The sequence below is a fragment of the Beta vulgaris genome, chromosome 7 (genome assembly GCF_026745355.1).
Source record: "Beta vulgaris subsp. vulgaris cultivar EL10 chromosome 7, EL10.2, whole genome shotgun sequence".
NCBI lineage: Eukaryota > Viridiplantae > Streptophyta > Magnoliopsida > Caryophyllales > Amaranthaceae > Beta > Beta vulgaris.
In genome coordinates this window covers 43191973-43209938 of record NC_079208.1, presented here as the reverse complement: position 1 = coordinate 43209938, position 17966 = coordinate 43191973, and the positions used below count along the sequence as shown (strand labels likewise).

At 36.3% G+C, this 17966-nt stretch overlaps 2 protein-coding genes across 2 annotated transcripts in view; one reads left to right on the top strand and one right to left on the bottom strand.

Annotated features, from left to right (window-relative positions):
- Positions 1-6528: 6528 nt before the first annotated feature.
- Positions 6529-11731, bottom strand: LOC104899529 (xyloglucan endotransglucosylase/hydrolase protein 2). The gene is made up of 4 exons (XM_010686733.4): positions 11560-11731; positions 10435-10535; positions 10098-10294; positions 6529-6919 (listed from the first exon to the last, which is right to left on the bottom strand). The coding sequence occupies exons 1-4, from the start codon at positions 11729-11731 to the stop codon at positions 6529-6531; spliced, it is 861 nt and encodes a 286-aa protein (XP_010685035.2).
- Positions 11732-12198: 467 nt separating this feature from the next.
- LOC104899526 (small ubiquitin-related modifier 2) overlaps positions 12199-17966 on the top strand; it is a 40992-nt gene continuing 35224 nt past the window's right edge. Inside the window, exon 1 of the mRNA XM_057396089.1 lies at positions 12199-12212. The gene's annotated coding sequence lies outside the window, so the exon portion shown is untranslated. The remainder of the gene's footprint in view (positions 12213-17966) is intronic.

Sequence of the window (17966 nt, the reverse complement as noted above, 5' to 3'; positions counted from 1 at the left end):
AATTGGTAAAATAGCATTAATTGTAACACTTGGTTTGAATAAATAAAGCAAAAAAACTAATTTCAAGAAGCAAATAAATGATAGGGACACGGTTTTTTCTAGGCATATTACGGAAAAATGTGGAACTAGATATAGAAACAAAATCTATATTTTGGGACACCCAAAAGAAAATAGGAACTATATTTTGGAACAGAGTGAGTATTATTTTATAAGTTATTTGAATATAAAAATCTTACGTGCTCTATTTTTTTGAATTTTTTCCTTGAATAATGCAAAAGTGGGTTTTAATTCCCAAAATATGCCCAAAAAAATCAAAATTCCCTGCGTACCGTCCACGTAGGACGGCACGCGAGAAAATTCTTTGTTTTGTGTTTTAACCCACGAAAACCACTACTCAAAGTAGCGGTTTAATTTTAAAATAAACCGCTACTCTGAGTAGCAGTGTATAAATATAAACCGCTACTCTGAGTAGTGGTTTACCTGCGCAAAATATGGTCAGCACATATCAGTTTGCATAGTAAACCGCTACTCGGAGTAGCGGTTTACAAAAAAAAAAAAAAAATTTTTTTTTTTTATAAACCGCTAGTCCGAGTAGCGGTTTTACCTAAATTGAAAAAAAAAAATTCTCGGCACTTGTAAACCGCTACTGCAAGTACCGGTTTTACTAAAAAAAAAAATCTCGCGTGCCGTCCTATGTGGACGGTGCGCAGGGAATTTTAATTTTTTTGAACATATTTTGGGAATTAAAACCCACTTTTGCATTATCCAAGGAAAAAATTCCTATTTTTTTTTAATCTTGACATTATTCTAGAGAATGTTCTAAAAATTTCAGGGTCTTGTTTAATTCATCTCAATAAATAGTTAGAGGACGTTTGGTTTAGTGGCTTCAAGAAAGGGTAGGAGAATGAAAGGTCTTGATTCTATTTCATGGTGTTTGTTTAGTCACTTTAATAATTCCCTTTACCCCTTTCTTTTCCCCAAAGTCCTCTACATCCATTCCCTTCTCCCTCTAAAGTTTCACAAACCCTTTCCATCCTTTACTCCATGGTATCTTAGACCTATCATTGACCACCACATAGCCTATCGCACACTACCTAACACCACCAATGCTTCCCCATATCCCACCAACCATCTCATAAACCACCACCAACATCGCCCCATAGTGTATCAATTACCTAGAAAACCACCAACAACCACAAAAGCCACCCACCATCAACCTCAAAACCCAGCTACCACCCACGAAAAACTAGCCACCACCTCCGGAAATTAAACCATCCACCAACCCCGAAAAACTAGCCACCACCTTTGGAAACCATCCACCAACCTCTAAAACCCATCCACCACCCACGAAACATACTCTTCACCCTTAAAATACAACCACCACCAGCGAAAAACAACCAAACCACCCACAAAACCCTAAAATTTCATAAATAAGAAAAACAAGAGTAGGAAGGGGAAATACTTCTTCATTTAATCAATAATAGCTTTATATGGTCGAATCCAACCTTTAGAGCCTACTCGAATTCGATCGACAAATATGCGGCTCATGTGGAGGAAGTTGAAAGGCGAGGTCACAGGGATGGAGGAAGTGGAAAGGCGAGGGTCGGAAGCCATGGAGGAAGTAGAAAGGCGAGGGCGGCGTCGATGGAGGAAGTAGAGGGAGAAGCAGCTGCACATCTAGAGTGAGAAATAGTGGTGGAGCAATAGTAAGAGGTGGTTTGGGTTGGATTGGACTTTGTCAAATTCAAATCCAGGCCAAAGTTTTTTGGACTCGAGAAATTGAGTCCAAGTTCGATCCAAAAAATTTTTTAGTCCAGTCCAGTTCTGTCCGATTAATATATTTTTTTCTCCGATTTAGATGCAATGATTCACAATGTTTTCTCATAATTGAATTTGAAAAATTAAGCTCATTATATCCATTCCATAAAATACGTCACATACATCTTTTATATTACATATATAAATATTGAATATATAAATATTTTTGGACTGGACTGAACTTATTGGGTTCCAACGGGGTGAGTCCAAAATTCAGTCCGAAATATTTGGACACGAAAATTTGAGTCCGAGTCTAGTCCAAAAAAGTTTTGAGTTCAATCCAGTCTGACAAGTTTGGACTGGATTAGATTTAGACTATTGACTTTTCGCAGTCCGCTTACACCCCTAGGTGAATGGCTATATACCAACCAAACAACCCTTTTCATCTAAGGGTTTTAGTTTTCTTTCCCCCTCTACCCCTTTCTTGATTCTATTCCCTCTACCCCTTACTACTTTCTCTGTTTTATTAGTTGTTCCATTTGACATTATTCATCTAATGTATTTTGTCCATCTTTTGTTTTTTTATGAAGAAAGAAATAGTCAAGTGTGATCTTATTAGATTTATCTCACTATTTACTTCCCAAATATCAACTTTTTATAACTTTTACTTATGCATAATTAGAATACTACTAAAAGTACAAGTTGTGCGTTGGCTCGCGTGTAAAGGAGAAATGGAACAACTAATAAAAACGGAGGAAATAATATTCAATCGTTTCAAATTTTACGAATATGCAATGAAAGATATTTAATATCAAAGAAGTGCATTGACAAACACGCACAAAAGAGGTGGGTAAAGTAAAAACATACAAACGGAGTAATATTTACAAAACCCTAATTAACAATCGTGTTGTAGAGATTCGGCCTGTTTAATTCACTTTATCATAAACTCTTATAGAAAAAATAAGTTCAGATAAGGTCTAATAGCACTAATAAGTTCATATAAGTTCAACTGAACAAAATTAAGGTGTGACACTCTCACAAAATAAGTTCTGATAAGATCTAATAAACACTAATAAGGTTTAAGATTTCCAGATAAGTAAAAATAAGCTGAATCGAACGATATCATATGACTTTTTCTATGAATGAATTATAATCGGAAAAAAAATGCTTTTAATGCATGTCAAGGGTTAATTTTGAATGAGGGAGAGGTGGTAGCTTAGTGGAGTACCACCTCGAATTCCATGGCATTGTCCAGGTTTCGAATCCTTATCCCAACAATATGTTGGGCATTTAATTCTGGGTTGGTACCCAGCGTTTGAACTGGTGTGCCTGCAGGCTAGTAGCCTAATAGGGGTTGGTATTCGGATCAATTATCTTTCCTAATAAAAAAGGGATTATTTTTCAATTTTCAGATGGTTAATTTTTATTTTTATAGTAAAACCAATTTTTTTAATACAAAATCATATGAATCTAGAAGAGAATTTTGAACTAACAAATACATGAGATTATTGAAATAACTAAAGACTTTCTTAAACAAAGAACTAACAAATGCATGAGATTATTGAAATAACTAAAGACTTTTTCAATCAAAGTTACAATAGTTGAGTAGATCTTGCAAGACGATCTCTCGTATATATTGCTAGAGCATGCAACCTTTTCAAAGAGAAATTTTAACGATTTGTTTTAACAGCGAAGATAACTTTCATATGATTTTCCCAAAAGTTTCCAAAAGAAAGATTATTATTACTATCTAGGCCGACTATTAGCAGGAGCACCCTGAGCGACAGCTCAAGGCCCCTGAATTTATGGCCCCAAACTACTATAAAAAGATGTTGGAATATTTTTAGTAATTGTGGGGCGAGAGGATTTTTAAACATCACCTTGAAATTACTTAAAATTGCCCAAAATATATTTTTATAGACAATTTTATCCTTTTTTCTTTTCCACCACCCACCACCCCCACCACTATCCTTTTACCCTCTCCTCTTTTCTACGCCACCTACCACCCCAACCACCACCACCACCTACAACCACCCACGCAAAAGAAAACTGAATTTTTTTAAAAAAATGCGAACATCTGGGTCATTCTTATATAGCTTGTTATCTAATATTTTGAACATTCTTTTTGTTAAGCAATGTCTTTCACTACAGCCTCATCACCCTCAAGCTTTAATGAACCTTGGAAGCATTTATATGGAGTGGTAAATATTCAAGTCTATATTTTCCATTAATGAGTAAAATATGTCACTTTCTATGCTTGGATATGCGTGGTACTTTGCTTGAAAATATATCTTGTCGACATGCTCGTCATGGCAGTGGCAAGAAAACTGAAATCTTTTTAAAAGCGCAAACGTCTGGCCAGGACGTTCGCCCCATGGTTCGAACGTCCGGCCAGGACGATCGCCCCATGGTTCGAACGTATGGCCAGGACGTTCTGGCCATGGGGAGATCGTCCTGGCCGGACGTTCGAACCATGGGGCGAACGTCCTGGCCGGACGTTTGCGTTTTTAAAAAAATTTCAGTTTTCTGTGCAATGGTTCTGTGCGAAGGTGGTGGTGGTTCTGTGCGACGAAGGAAGTGGTGGAGTGAGAGTGGTTGGTGGAGTGAGGTGGTAATTTCAATGGAGGTCACATGCAGTCGTGGTTGTAGGAAGAGCTAGTTGGGTAATCTGAGAAGCAACAGACTCTAGAATATTTGAATTTAGACTTGGATTTGTGGCATCTCTTTCATCCTTATCCTCATCCACTGAATGTTTCGAGTTCGTAGCCCTTTCAAGGGCAACTGTCAAGGTTAATGATAACTAATTAACCTTCTAATAAAAATCAATACAGTGGCCTAGATGTTATACTTAGATGTCAGGACAATAATCACCCATAAACTACACTACAAAAAACTAACAAGTAATAACCAACAAATAGCATATACACGGTGAAGGTGGTGGCAGCCAGGCAAGGGAGGGGATGGTGGTGATTTAAGGAAAAAAAAAGAAAGGTTATAAATGTAATTTTAATTTTTTTGGGGGCGATTTTTAGTAATTGTGGAGCGATGTATTGAAGTTGAGTAAAATATTTAGCAGAGTTCTACAACGCAATGGCAGAAACAAGATCTCCTTGAGCAGAGGACCAAGGTTTGACTCTTGTGCTCTTTTTTATTTGAAACAAAATTGCTTGTATGTCAATACGATTTTCATTTACAAGAAGCATTCAATACTAAGCAAATTAATTTCAGCTATTGATATTCGGTAGTTTCAATTTTCAATGATTCAAATCCCTTTACTCTTTATTTCCATCTTCATTATTCATACCCTTTATTTACCTCTTTCTGTTAAGTCTTACCTTCAAGTAATCAATCACTAAGATTTCTCATCTCCGAAAAATACAGCTTTTAGATTTTCTTCTCTACATACTATGTAATTTGAAGATTGAGAAGTTGACAAATCTCCCTTGTTCCCTTAAAAATGGGGGATACTCCTCATTTAAACCCCTTTTATATTGAAGAATGAAGAATAGATAAATTTAAAAAGTTGGAGAAAATAAAAGGAAATCAGAGAGAGATAATATGCAAAAGCTTTGAAGGAGACCCGTAATACATTATTTAAAACAATTTGTATTAGTTTATACTTCCTCCGTTTCACAATAAATGAAATATTTCTTTATTTGAAATAATCACAATAGGTGAAACCAAACTCTAAATGGTAAAAAAAAGTTCACTTTTATTACAAATATACCACTAAAAAAGTAAGAGGGAACCATAACTTCAATACTTCTTCACTCTACTTTATTGTGGTGCCAACTTTCTCTCTCTAAATTCCTTAGTAACTCCCCATTTTCTCTATGTTTCACTTATTGTGAAAGGGAGGAATTATATGGTTGATTTCATCATGAACTAATTGTATCCCTTACTAATTCTATAGTTAACTTTGGCAACATCACCTTATAGAAGTTATAGTTCAATTTTATGCCATAATTTATATAGCGCGGTACTATTTTTATCCCAATAATGACAATGTTTGTTTAACACCACATACCTAGGACGGCAAAAGAAAATTTTACATTGATAGAAGACAGAGGGCCCAATTTATTTTATTCGCTCAAGGTTTCAATTTCTTCGAAACGACACTGTTACTGTCTCACGTTATTCTTTACCAACAAACTTATTCAAGTGATGGAGACCGTTACATATTTCAATTATACACACACAAAATAATGCAATGCGCAACATATGCTTCTTATTGATTTTTTTTTCTTTTTTATACTTGCATATTATTTTATTTATTTTTATTTATTTAAAAAGGAAAGAAAGAACTAAGGAGGATCCCAGAACTAAGGGTTTTTTTTATACTTATTGAGTTAATAATGTATTTTTATTATGAATTATATGTTCTTTTAATTAACAAATGATAATGATATATGTGCATGCTCTCGAGACTAGGATAATTCAGCACGTAGGATGTCATTTGGGCTGCAAACACCTTTTCTAATAATGTATGGCTCATGTGAGATCCTTTCTTTTATTGAGCTTGAAAAAAGAAAGGACAAATGCATAACAAATAATCTATTGCGATTCAGTAATATATAATGCTCTCTACAGACTACAAGTACAACCACTAGCTTATTAGTAGATCACGTCAAAAAGAGAGAGAACATATTAGTATATGAGAAGTGAGAACTATACTCTATCTTAGCTTAACTTGTAGTCAACTTTATATCTAGGGTGTAACTGTGTAAGGTTTAAGACTAACTGTAAAATTTAAGAAGCTCCTAACAATAATTATTGCTGAGAGCATTCAGTAGGAGGAACAGGATGCCTAGTCTTATCAACACAATAGTCGTAAGTAAGATAATGATGCTTAACAATTTTGTAGGCTTTTTGTTCAGTCGGGTTAAGCTCCCAATATCTTTTGCTGTTCCACCAAAATTGATCATAGTTGCATGGATCAATACTCCCACCATTACTAACTGAGCATCCATTAACGTTGAAACCCTTAAAATAAGCCCTAAATGGTGCATGTTCCCATATAATCTTGGTCTGCCCTCCATCAGTTGCCCAACTAGATCCATCCCATATGCTTGCATCTATCTTCATTGGCTTAGATGGATAGCTCACGCCCAGCCGTGTGTTGTTTTTGAAGTATCTTATGGGTATGTTGTCAACAAAAAATCTAGTTCAGAAGACAGAAATTATACATATCAAATAAATTTGATTTTTCCTTGAATTTATATGTTATGCTTAAATCATAATCATCCATCATATTCAAAATCTTAATAAACAGCTAAAAAAGAATCCAAATTTAGCTAGTATACCAAGAATGCTCGTACAACATGACCACCTAATTAACCTTTTTGTAATTATTGGTTGGAATGGATATTATTGGTCCCATCTCAAGTCCCACCAGGTCATATTGATCATGTCCTTGTCCTAATTGGTTTGTACTTGTCCTCAGCTAACTTTTTCGTTTTCTTAAGCTCTACTATATTAGCTTTTTTTTAGGTCGAAGTTAAAAAAGTTTGATCAAATTTAATAACTTAATTATATATAAGAAAATTTATTGTAATTGATGCAGGTAGTTGGAGATATAATAAGTCAAGTTATATGTTGGAGAATGGAGACATGTAAATTCCAATGAGTAAAGCTTAAAATAATAGAGAATATGTATATGTTGTCTTGTTTAGCTAATAATAATACATATATTCGAAATTAAAGTGACTGTTTGTATTTGTACACATATATAATGTTTCAATTGTAAGGTTATATCTAGGGCTTGTCCTCGAAAAAGTCTGAACATACTAAAACGTTCGTGAAGATAGCAACCTTGATAAATATTTATCCCACAAATGTAACCTTTTGTTTTTTACAACGTTAATGTACATCTTTAATCACTGCTATCTTATATTTTTCATTTTAGTATAAGTTTAAAAAGTTGATGTTTTATATATAAACTTTAATAATAAGTTAACAAGATTACATATAACTATGTTTAAAATTATTTCTTTTTGATGAAAGAGAGGGGCACATCCTAACACAAAAATAACCCAAAAGCAACATAAACAATCGAAACAAAAACAAAGCGAAACGAAATAGCAAAAAGAAACAAAACTAAACTAGAACAAGGCTAAAACTAAAATAACTATTAACTACAATGCCACATGCAGGTAGGGATGAAAGTTTGGTATGCGGTTTGGATTAGGGCCTAATCTAATAATTCGATCCGAATAAAATTCGGATTTCAAATTTTCAACCCGAATCCAAACCAATTAGGGTTTGAATCCGATCCAATCCAATCCGAATTTTCATACTCTAGATTGGATCCGATTCGAAAATCCGATTTTTTTAAAACTCCTGTTGTTCGATGAAATAATTAAGCACAACAGCAACCTAGTAGATTTAAGAAATGAGGAATTAAGTGCAGTTAGTGTTTTAGGGGAAGGGCTGAAGTGGTATGTGTATTGGGTTATGGAGTAGTTTTTTTATAAAAAAAAATTTAGTTAAACACTTGAGCCCAATCCAGATACACGATACAAGGCATATTACTACTGGTTATATTGGATTTCTGGATCCAATTACCCTCAATCCAATCCGATCCGAAAATCCAAAATTTAAAAAAATCTCAATCTGAACACAGTTTAAATATCCGAATTACTAATTCAGATTGGATTTTGTATTTTATCCGAATAACTTTCACCCCTACACGTAGATGTGATCATGGGTCGGGCCGAGCCTAAAGAAATTGCCCATTGGTCGGGTCTGGCCAAAATTTTGGGCCCCAAGGCTTTCTATTTCGGACAAAAACGAACGGGCTTTTCGGGCCACAATTGGAAAGGCCAAAAAATAGACTAGAAAATATTTTTTGACGTGCCCATAACCTGGCCCAAAGAGAAAAAAAGGGCCGTACGGGTCCGACTGCGGGCAAAAAAAATCAACCCAAAACCCAAAAAAAAATAAGATCGCCCCGCGGGCAGGGCTGTTTTGATCAGGTCTACCTACACGCAGGTACCATCCTATAGCTAGAGGCCTAGAGCCACACTACTCCAGTCCCCCAATACAAGAGCACGAAGACTCATTGGGGTCCCCTGAAGAAGGACCAACTTAGGGAACTTAAATTTGAACATCAGAATGCATGTGTCGGCATATCGCAGTTATAACGAATTTACCGTAGCTATTGTCCATTAGATTGCATGCGAAGCACATGTATATTGTGGTTTTATTAATTTATTGTAACCATTCAAAAATCATGAGTTTAAAGCCCGCAACGATTTTGGGAAGCAACATTATCATGCATGTTTAATGTTTAATTACCTCCCCCTAAACTCCTATTCTAAATAATAAAATGGTTATTAAGAAATTTATTTTAAAAATATAGAATTTTTTGTCAAATAAGACTAAAAAATGTCTTTTATACAAGGAACTAAAGTTTTTTTTTTTTTTTTCATGAAAAGACATATAAAGTACAAAATAAAATCAACTTTTTAGGATCGAATTCTTAATTTCTCTTCTTTTGTAAAAAAAAATTATTAGAATTGGCGGCTAATTTTCTCCTAACAAACTCATTCTATTTCTAGCTCTAACTCAAACCTAACATTACATCTCGCAATAATCTAACCGTCTCTTCTATTCTCTTTCGTTTGTTTTCCTTTGAATCTCAAACTACAATATACAATTTTAAAATAATCAGGCAGTCTTACTAAATGGTTTAAATTAGTCACACTTCTTTTGTTTTCCTTCGAATCTCAAACTACATCAAATAATTCTAAAAAATAACCCGACATTCTTACTGAATGGATTAAACTTTACTCATTGATATGTTTTTTATCCATATGAGCCACGAAAGCAATACAAAGTACAAATAAGGGGAGGGGGGATTCAAACATGTGACCTATCGTTCACATCATGCACTTCAATCTTAACCACTAGGCCAATACATCCTTGGTTGGGAGGCAATTAATTGTGATTTTAATCCAAAATTAAAGTATCAGGAGTTTCCAAAATAAGAGAATATACATGCAGTGACGGAACCACATTAGACCAAGTGGGGTCCCTTGACCCGACTTGAATATGGAAAAATGGAAAATTTTCTTTATTAAATTTTGGTTTTTGCAAGTTGTTCTTTATAAAACTGATTACTTGACTCTAATAAAACTTATCAAAATGTTTTTGAACCCACTAATAAATATTATTATTTTTGGATCCGCCACTAATTTATACATGTACGTGGATCAGGAGTTTCCAAATTGTGTATGCCTAACGTACGTGAATTGATATCAAGTTGAACCAAAATTAATAAAGCAAGGAAGAAATAAAAGTTAATATAGTTAATCAGATAATTCTAGAATTAAACTTACACAATGTGATGTTGGTTCCAAAGGATCTTGTAAGTGTGAAAATCAGCCGTGGGATCAAACCAAAGACGAATCCGGTGCTCCCTATCTCCTTGTCCATGCGCAAAAACATTAGTCTGCAATGTGTAAGGTTTCCCTTCTCTGTTACCCAAGAACTCAAAGTCTAGTTCATCACGATTACCATCGTCCATTGATGTCAACTGCAAAGTTTATAATTTATACCACTTAAATATCGACTTGTGCATGCACTAATGTATATATTATCTTTTTGTCAACTCAAGTTTAACAAATTTACAATATAATATGAATTAAAAGCAAGCACTGCAAACAGCGTATTTACATAAAATGCTGTAACAACTCCTCCAGAGTCGTTTGATGGTAATTTTATTTTCATGGTAAAGAACCCTGATCCATAGTCAAGTTTTGATTCGAATCTTGCACCTGCATAAACTAAATAGTTAGTAGTTCGTTCTAGTATAGCTTAAACGCAGTTATATTTTCGCATATAAGTATATAGTTGGAAAATATACCACTCCGTTTTACATTTCTAGGGTGTTGAACTAGCTAGAATTAGCTGTCTTAATATCATATGGTCTCTCCCTTTTAACAGCTTTCTTCTTATACTTACTCCCTTCGTTTTTATGCAACATTTGCCTTTTTAGTGATCGGTTTAAAATCTTTAAATAATCAAATATTGCATCTAAATGGAGACTGAGGTAGTATTTCATCAAGTGTTCGTTTGGTTGACAGTAATTTATGCGGGCAATGAAAATTTCCATGATTTTCTCATTTGGAAAGTTGTTTGGTTGACATTAAGTTGAGAAAATGGGTGCAATGGAAATTCCTTTTGAAATTGAAATTCCCAAATTTGTGGGAATTTAATTACCCAACCCTCCCTAAGTCAATCAGAATTCATGGGAATTACAAATTTCTTGATTTCAACCAAACAAATTTAAGCCATTTTCTAGAAATTACATAAAGGAAGTAATTTCCTAAGAAATTAAATTTACTACAGGAATTAAATTCCCATATATACCAAACGAACACTAAAGTTAAAAGAACTATCTAAAATGAAGTGAACTAAAATTACGCTCAAAGGACAAAGCCTAAGAGTATATATTGCTTTAAAATACCAATACAACATTATATAGTCCTTTGAAAAACAAAAAATAAATAAAGCAAATTATAATTAAAATGTTATGAACTTCTCATGCATGCTTAGTAATCCTTTCTAAGACAAGAGGCATCTAACTTTGTAATTCCTCCATTCTGAAATAAATGAAACGTCTCTATCTTTTTATGTGAGAGCTTTTTGAGTAAAGCGTTTTAATTATTTCACAACAGAGGAAATATTTTTTTTATAGAAAAAACCCAAATCATAGTAGCACTTAGTGTTAAACAATAATGTCTATATTCTAAGGATGAATGCATGAATACTTAGCATTGGATAGAGAAAGAAATTAACCCGATGAATAATCTAAGTAAATCTGAACTTCCGATGCTTCATTTTGAACATGGTTATACCCCCAAACAACATGATAATTCTCATCAAAAGTAGGCTCACTAGTACTAATAGATATTCCACCAATATAAAGTATGACCAACACTAGATTATCAATTATAGAATATGACGCCATTATTAAAAAAAGAAAAGAAGAAGCAAGCAACTGATTATCTTTAAGCTAAGAAATTAGTAATGATATTGAAGATTAACGAATTTTGTATGTTGGTAGTGGTTAACTAGTTGCATATATATATGAGAAAATTGTGGAAAATCACATGGGTGTCGTCGTAAAGCAAAGAGAGTGTGAGCCCTAATTATATGTTTGCCATCCTCTAATTTTCCCACACGTAAAACACTACACCCATGCCTTCGTTCCCCATACTACTAGTTGGCAGTTGCATCAAATTACCCAAAAAATAGCTTGGAAAATAATCAAAGAGTAAAGATTCTTGTTTCTTTTCACCTCTATATATGTTCAATTATGTGATGGAGAAGTTAGCACTTTGCATAAAAGATATAGTAAAAGACATTTTGTCAAGAGTCAGTAAGAAATTTTACCTATTGCTATATATTTGTGTAGTCAATTTCTGCTGTTTTGGTGTCTGAAACAAAAAGTCAAAATATTGGGCCCAAGATTTGATGTTTTAAGGTTACCATGATGGCTTTTGACTTAGAGGCAAGCAACTTGCGTCACACAATTTATTTTCGAGTGCATTTTGGATGTAACATGTTACAATTACACATGTTTGACGACCTTTTAAGGAAGGACAAGACATGGCAATGTCGAGTATGTCGAGTATGTCGGTTGTGATTTATCTAGGTTGTCGGTGTACCTGCACAATGGACAAGGATGACTGACCTCAGGGGGTTGCCGAGGAAATCCACTCCAATGCCTAAGTCAGACAAAGTACGACAAAGTATGTGCAAGTAAAAGTAGGTAGGTGAACAGTGATTACGTACCTTGGAATCAGTGCAAGTGGGCTATCTATAGTAAGCTATTAGTAGGTCGGTTTCCTAATAAGGAATCTCGGATAGACAAGCGTACTTAATCATTCAGGCCCGTACACGTACGCGTCATACCCCAGGCAGAGTGTTAGGCCGGCAAGTAGCCACGCGATTTGTCAGACCGCCAAGTGAACTATGTCGGTCTTCTTTGCCGCATCCCATTGGTCGTGACTCGTATGGTGCCCACTAGTAGAATAAATGCTTATTGCTGCGGTCTTTAAGTGGCCTATTGTGGCGGTTTTGGCCGCACAACAATTAAGGGGGCAGCAATAGGTAATTAATATATTGCTGCGGTTTTAAACCGCAGCAATATCTGAACATATTGCTGCGGTTTCTAGGTATAACCGCAACAATATATTTATGTTATATCAGATTCATAAAGCATATTGCTGCGGTTTCTAGTGAAAATTGCAGCAATATGTTATATTTAATAATAAAAAAAACATATTGTTGCGGTTGTTGCACAAAACCGCACCAATATGTCTGTGGTACAGGTAAAAAAAAAAAATTTTTGAAATTAAATTCGAAAAATTAAAACCGCGTAGATAACCCTTCCATTATCCACCAAATTCACATGACAAATGAGCATCAGATTTTTTAGGAGAAATTAACACCACATTCATTCACAATCAGAACAATACCTAAAATGACAAATTAAGAGAAACAAAGATGATTAAAATTATAATAGTACCTACAATGAAGCAATATCACCGCAGCAATAAGCAATTATTCTACTAGTGGCCGACAAGTTCCTTGCCGGTATGTTCTTGTCAACCAACAAGTATGAGGGAGTTGTCTACTCCCGTACAACTAGCCCCCCCCCCCAAACAAAAGTGATGTCGGTGGGCCACCATTGCTTTGTCGAAATTCTGTCAGAATTTTCATTTCAAAAAAGTGGCGCTGCAACTTCACGTGGGGTCTTGCCACGTGTTTTGATCTGTGCGCGGTTGTTGGGTTGTGTGCAATCTGGGCCGTTCTTTTTTTGCCTTAATGGTACAATTATTTCCCATTCTCTCTCTCTCCTTCATTTCTCGTTCTTCTCCAAACGACTCTTCCCCTTCTCTGGTAATTCTCCCTTTCTTCTCTCTTAGCATATTTCCTTCCTTCTCCAAAATTTCGGTTCCATTTTTCTCCTTTATTCTTCTCTTCTTTTCATTTTGTATGCTTCTTTAACACTTCCTAACTGGGTTTACTTTGGTGGGTTTCAGTTTTCTCGTAAGAGCTCGAGTGGAATTTCGCACATCTTTGGGTTATGGTTTTTCCTTTTTAAGGTAAAGCTTCAAACTTTCTTCAGGTTTTTGTCTTTTTTTAGGTTTTCTTTTTACTCCTGCTTTAAATCTGTTCTTCGACGGTGTAATTATGTCTGAGGATAGTAAAAATGATCCCGAAGATTATACCATGGCTCTTTTTGGACCCGATCAGAATCTCCGAAAGTTTCTTCTAAAGAAACTTCCATTCACTTAGAGGACGGCGGTGGTGGCCTTTCCACTCCCGAGGATAGTAGTAGTCGGCCTGTTTCAACCACCTATACAGAGTCGTGTACTTTTTCGGTGACGCGTGAGGAGGTACAATAATGTTTATCGGATCTCCAGGCCAAGGATGTAAAAGGGAAGCCTCCGGGAGAGGTGGGACTCTCTCCTGAGATTCTCAAAAAGATTCGTCATGAGACTCTCGACGAATTAATTCCTACGCGGCCATATGATCCTTCCAACGCGGTGGAAATCGAGCCTATCAGTCGTGAATATCGGTTGGTGACCGACGGACAAGCCATATACGAGTATGGTACTAAGTTGGGGAGGGCTGAAGTTACTGTGGCGGTTCCCCCTCGATTGAGGATGATACCGACATTTCTCATAAGCCGACTGATTGGAATGATGCTCTGAGTAGAGGTGAATTAAGCCGAGACGAGAGATATTGGTGGAGGAAACTAGGCGGTCGGTCTAGGGTTGTTACCAAGCTTGTATTAAGGAGGACTAAGCCCCCTAAGTTTGTCGACCTAGGGTCGTCCCATTTTGAGAAGATGCCTTTGGAAAAGGCTAGAGTAAATATGACTACTCGGGTTGTAGGGAGCTCGAGTAAGGCACCCGCGTTTGCTAGTTCGACCGCCAAATCTGATGATAGCGAAGATGGTGATAATGAAAGACAAAGCGGATGTGATGATGATGACGGTGAGGATGATGTCGGTCTTGAGGATGAAAACTTACCAGAGGGTAAGTGTGAGGGCCCTTCTAAGATGACATGGGAGGCTGCTTGATTGAGGGATGCTAAGTAGTATAATTACTGCTCCGCTGCTGCCAAGTTGTATAAGCTGTCGTCGGCCGAATATGAGTTGATTCTTCCGTGACCTGATGACGTTGTAATTCGTCCCCCTGAAGGGTGTGTGGAGGTGTATAGTTACCAATTGGAGTTTAGGCTACATTTTCCCATGGACCGACATCTTGTAGATTTACTTGTCGACCTTAACGTTTGTTTAGCTCAATTTACGTACCCCCTAGCCATATGTCATCATATTTGTTATATATGGACTTGCCGGTTTTATAATTTCTCCCTGGCCTTTAACTTGTTTAAACACCTTCACAACCTTAAGTGTGATGAGTCAAACCATGGTGCTAAGGCAGATGATGTTAAGGCCGACAAGAACAAGGGGTGGTACTCCTTGTAAACCACCAAGGGTAAATTGACTATACATTTTTCGTCGCATGACCTCGTTGAAGGGTTAGCGGCAGAGGTGGTTTAGGCTGTGAGTTCTTGACTCTCATCCTTTACGTTGTTGGTTTACCAAAACCAGGTGTAATTTGGAGCAAATTGCTATTGCTCCTTTGAGTCAAAAGGAAGAGAAATCTTTTTCTCATTTTGATATCGTAACTAGCCCTGACAGGAGGAAAGGTAGGCCCTTCCGAAGGTTTGGTTGCCACATCCTCCGTATATTTTAAGGAACATTCCTTTGTCCGCTGTCGGGATGTGTTGAACTCATTTATCCGGTGAGGATGATAAGGGCCGACAACATATGTCTGTTTTTTATAATTGTTTTTTTTTACTTACTCTTGTTCCTTGTATTGTTTCTTCATCTCTAAAATCTCTTGACCACAAGTGTTTGGGTGCAAATCAACGTTAAGTCCCTACAACAACTATGCCTGAGATGCCTCCTCATGGGAAAGAAGCTGAGACCATTGCTGCTTTCGCCAAGGCCCAACATGTCGGTCATTCTGGGGCTAAAAAGGACGGCAAGCCTCCTTCTTGCTGACAAGCAGCAAAGAAGGATGTTGTAGGTAAGGCCTTTAACGTACTGTCGGTTGGGGGGGTCTTACTAAAAGAGGAGACGTCAAACCTCTGACAAAACTATCTCTCTTATGGAGACCGCTAAGCCTGTTGACGTCGATTATGTCTCTGCCGACATATCTAGCTCTTCTCATAATAGCAAGAGGAAACTGTTTACTTCCCAATCAGACCTGATGTTTGCTGAAATCTCTGCCAGCAAGCGTCTTGTCTTGCCTATTGAAGAGAGGATGAAATTCTTTCCAAAATACGTGTCGGCATATCCTTCAAAGGTGATAATTTCATAGAGCCTGGGCAAATAATGATGATTCCTTCTGGTCATCCCTTTTTCAAGCATGACGTCGTTCCATCTCATCCCGTTAGTGCTTGGCAGCCATTTATGGATGTCGAGACTAATGAGTCTCTCCAGTTCAATTTTCTAGAACTTGGTGGCAACCTGGGGTGGCGTATTTAGAAAAATTTGCAACTTCCCTTGGATAGGTCTGTAGAGGTTATCCACACTCTTGTCGCTGTTGCTTCTCATAAATTCACGAAGGTAAGAATGTTTTCTTTTGCTGTTTGTTTGCTTTTCAGTTATCTCTCTCGCTTAACCCTTTTTATTTTTCTTCCTTGTAGTTCGCCAATGCTTTGAACAACTTTACTTAGTCCTACCAATTGGTGTGTGAACAGAATGACGCTTTTGCTGACACTTGCAATTAGGGGTGAAACTTATTCGGATAAAATAGAAAATCCAATCCAATCCAATCCGAATTAGTAATTCGGATCGGATTCGAGCTGTGTTCGGATTGGATTCGGATTGACTTTTTTGAAAAATTGGATTTTCGGATCGGATTGGATTGAGGGTAATTGGATCCAAAAATCCAATATAACCAAATAGTATTATGTCTTGTATTATGTATTTGGATTGGGCTTAAGTGCTTAACTGATTTTTTTAATAAAAAAGCTACTCCATAGCCCAATATACATAGCACTTCAACCATTCCCCTAAAACACCACCTGTACTTAATTCATCATTTTCTAATTTTACTAGGTTGTTGTTGAGCTTCATTCATTTCATCGAAAAACTAGAGTTTTGAAAAATCGGATTTTCGGATCGGATCCAATCTAGAGTATGAAAATTTGGATTATTGGATCGGATTCAAACCTTAATTGGTTTGGATTCGGATTGAAAAATTGAAATCCAAATTTTATTCGGATCGGATTGGATTAGGCACTAATCCAAACCGCACACCGAACTTTCACCCCTACTTGCAATGGCCTTAAACGCTAGTTGGAGGCTCAGGATAAGGCTAGGGAGGACTACAAGGAGAAGATTAATGCCGCCGCCATGGAGAGGACAAAGAAGGAGGTAGACAAGTTCAAGAAAGAACAAGCAAAGAATGTTGAGTTGTTCGCCAAGCTTGCTACTGCTGAAAAGGAGCTTGTTAATGCCAAGCAGATAGCTTTGAGGAGTATCGAGACTATGGTGAGTTCGTAAATTATCTCGTTCAACAACATGTTGGTGGGTGGTCTGCTACTATGCATTGTGTTCTGCAGCATCCTGATTTTGATTGGGATTTGGTTGAGACAGCTTATGGTGTCGGTAATCATAAGCACCCCTTACATGAAGAGAAGAAGCTGGTTGTTGAGTTTCATATTTGTAATGCTGACCCGTGCGATGATATGGAGATTGATGAAGGAGATGATGCCAACTCAAAGAATGATCAGATGTCGATTGATGATGTTGTCATTGACTGCAAGTAGGAGTTTTGGCGGTATCACCTATTTCATCCGTTTCTTCAAACAGTTTATGAACTTTGTGCTTTAAATGTTAGGAAACTTTTTACGATGACAGTCTTTTATTAACTCCATTGTATGAACATGTTTTTATCTTTTTATTTTGTTGTCGACAAGTTATCTTATGTTTTGGGTGTGTACCACCAAGCAATGATATGTTTACTTATTGACTAACTTTGTGTCTTAGTTACTTTATGATAAGTGCCTATTTATACACATTTTTACCCTCTAATATAATACTTTTAGTGTCGTCTGTTGAGATATAAGGGTTAAATATTATACTTTTAGAATATTTCGGTTTAATCACCTGG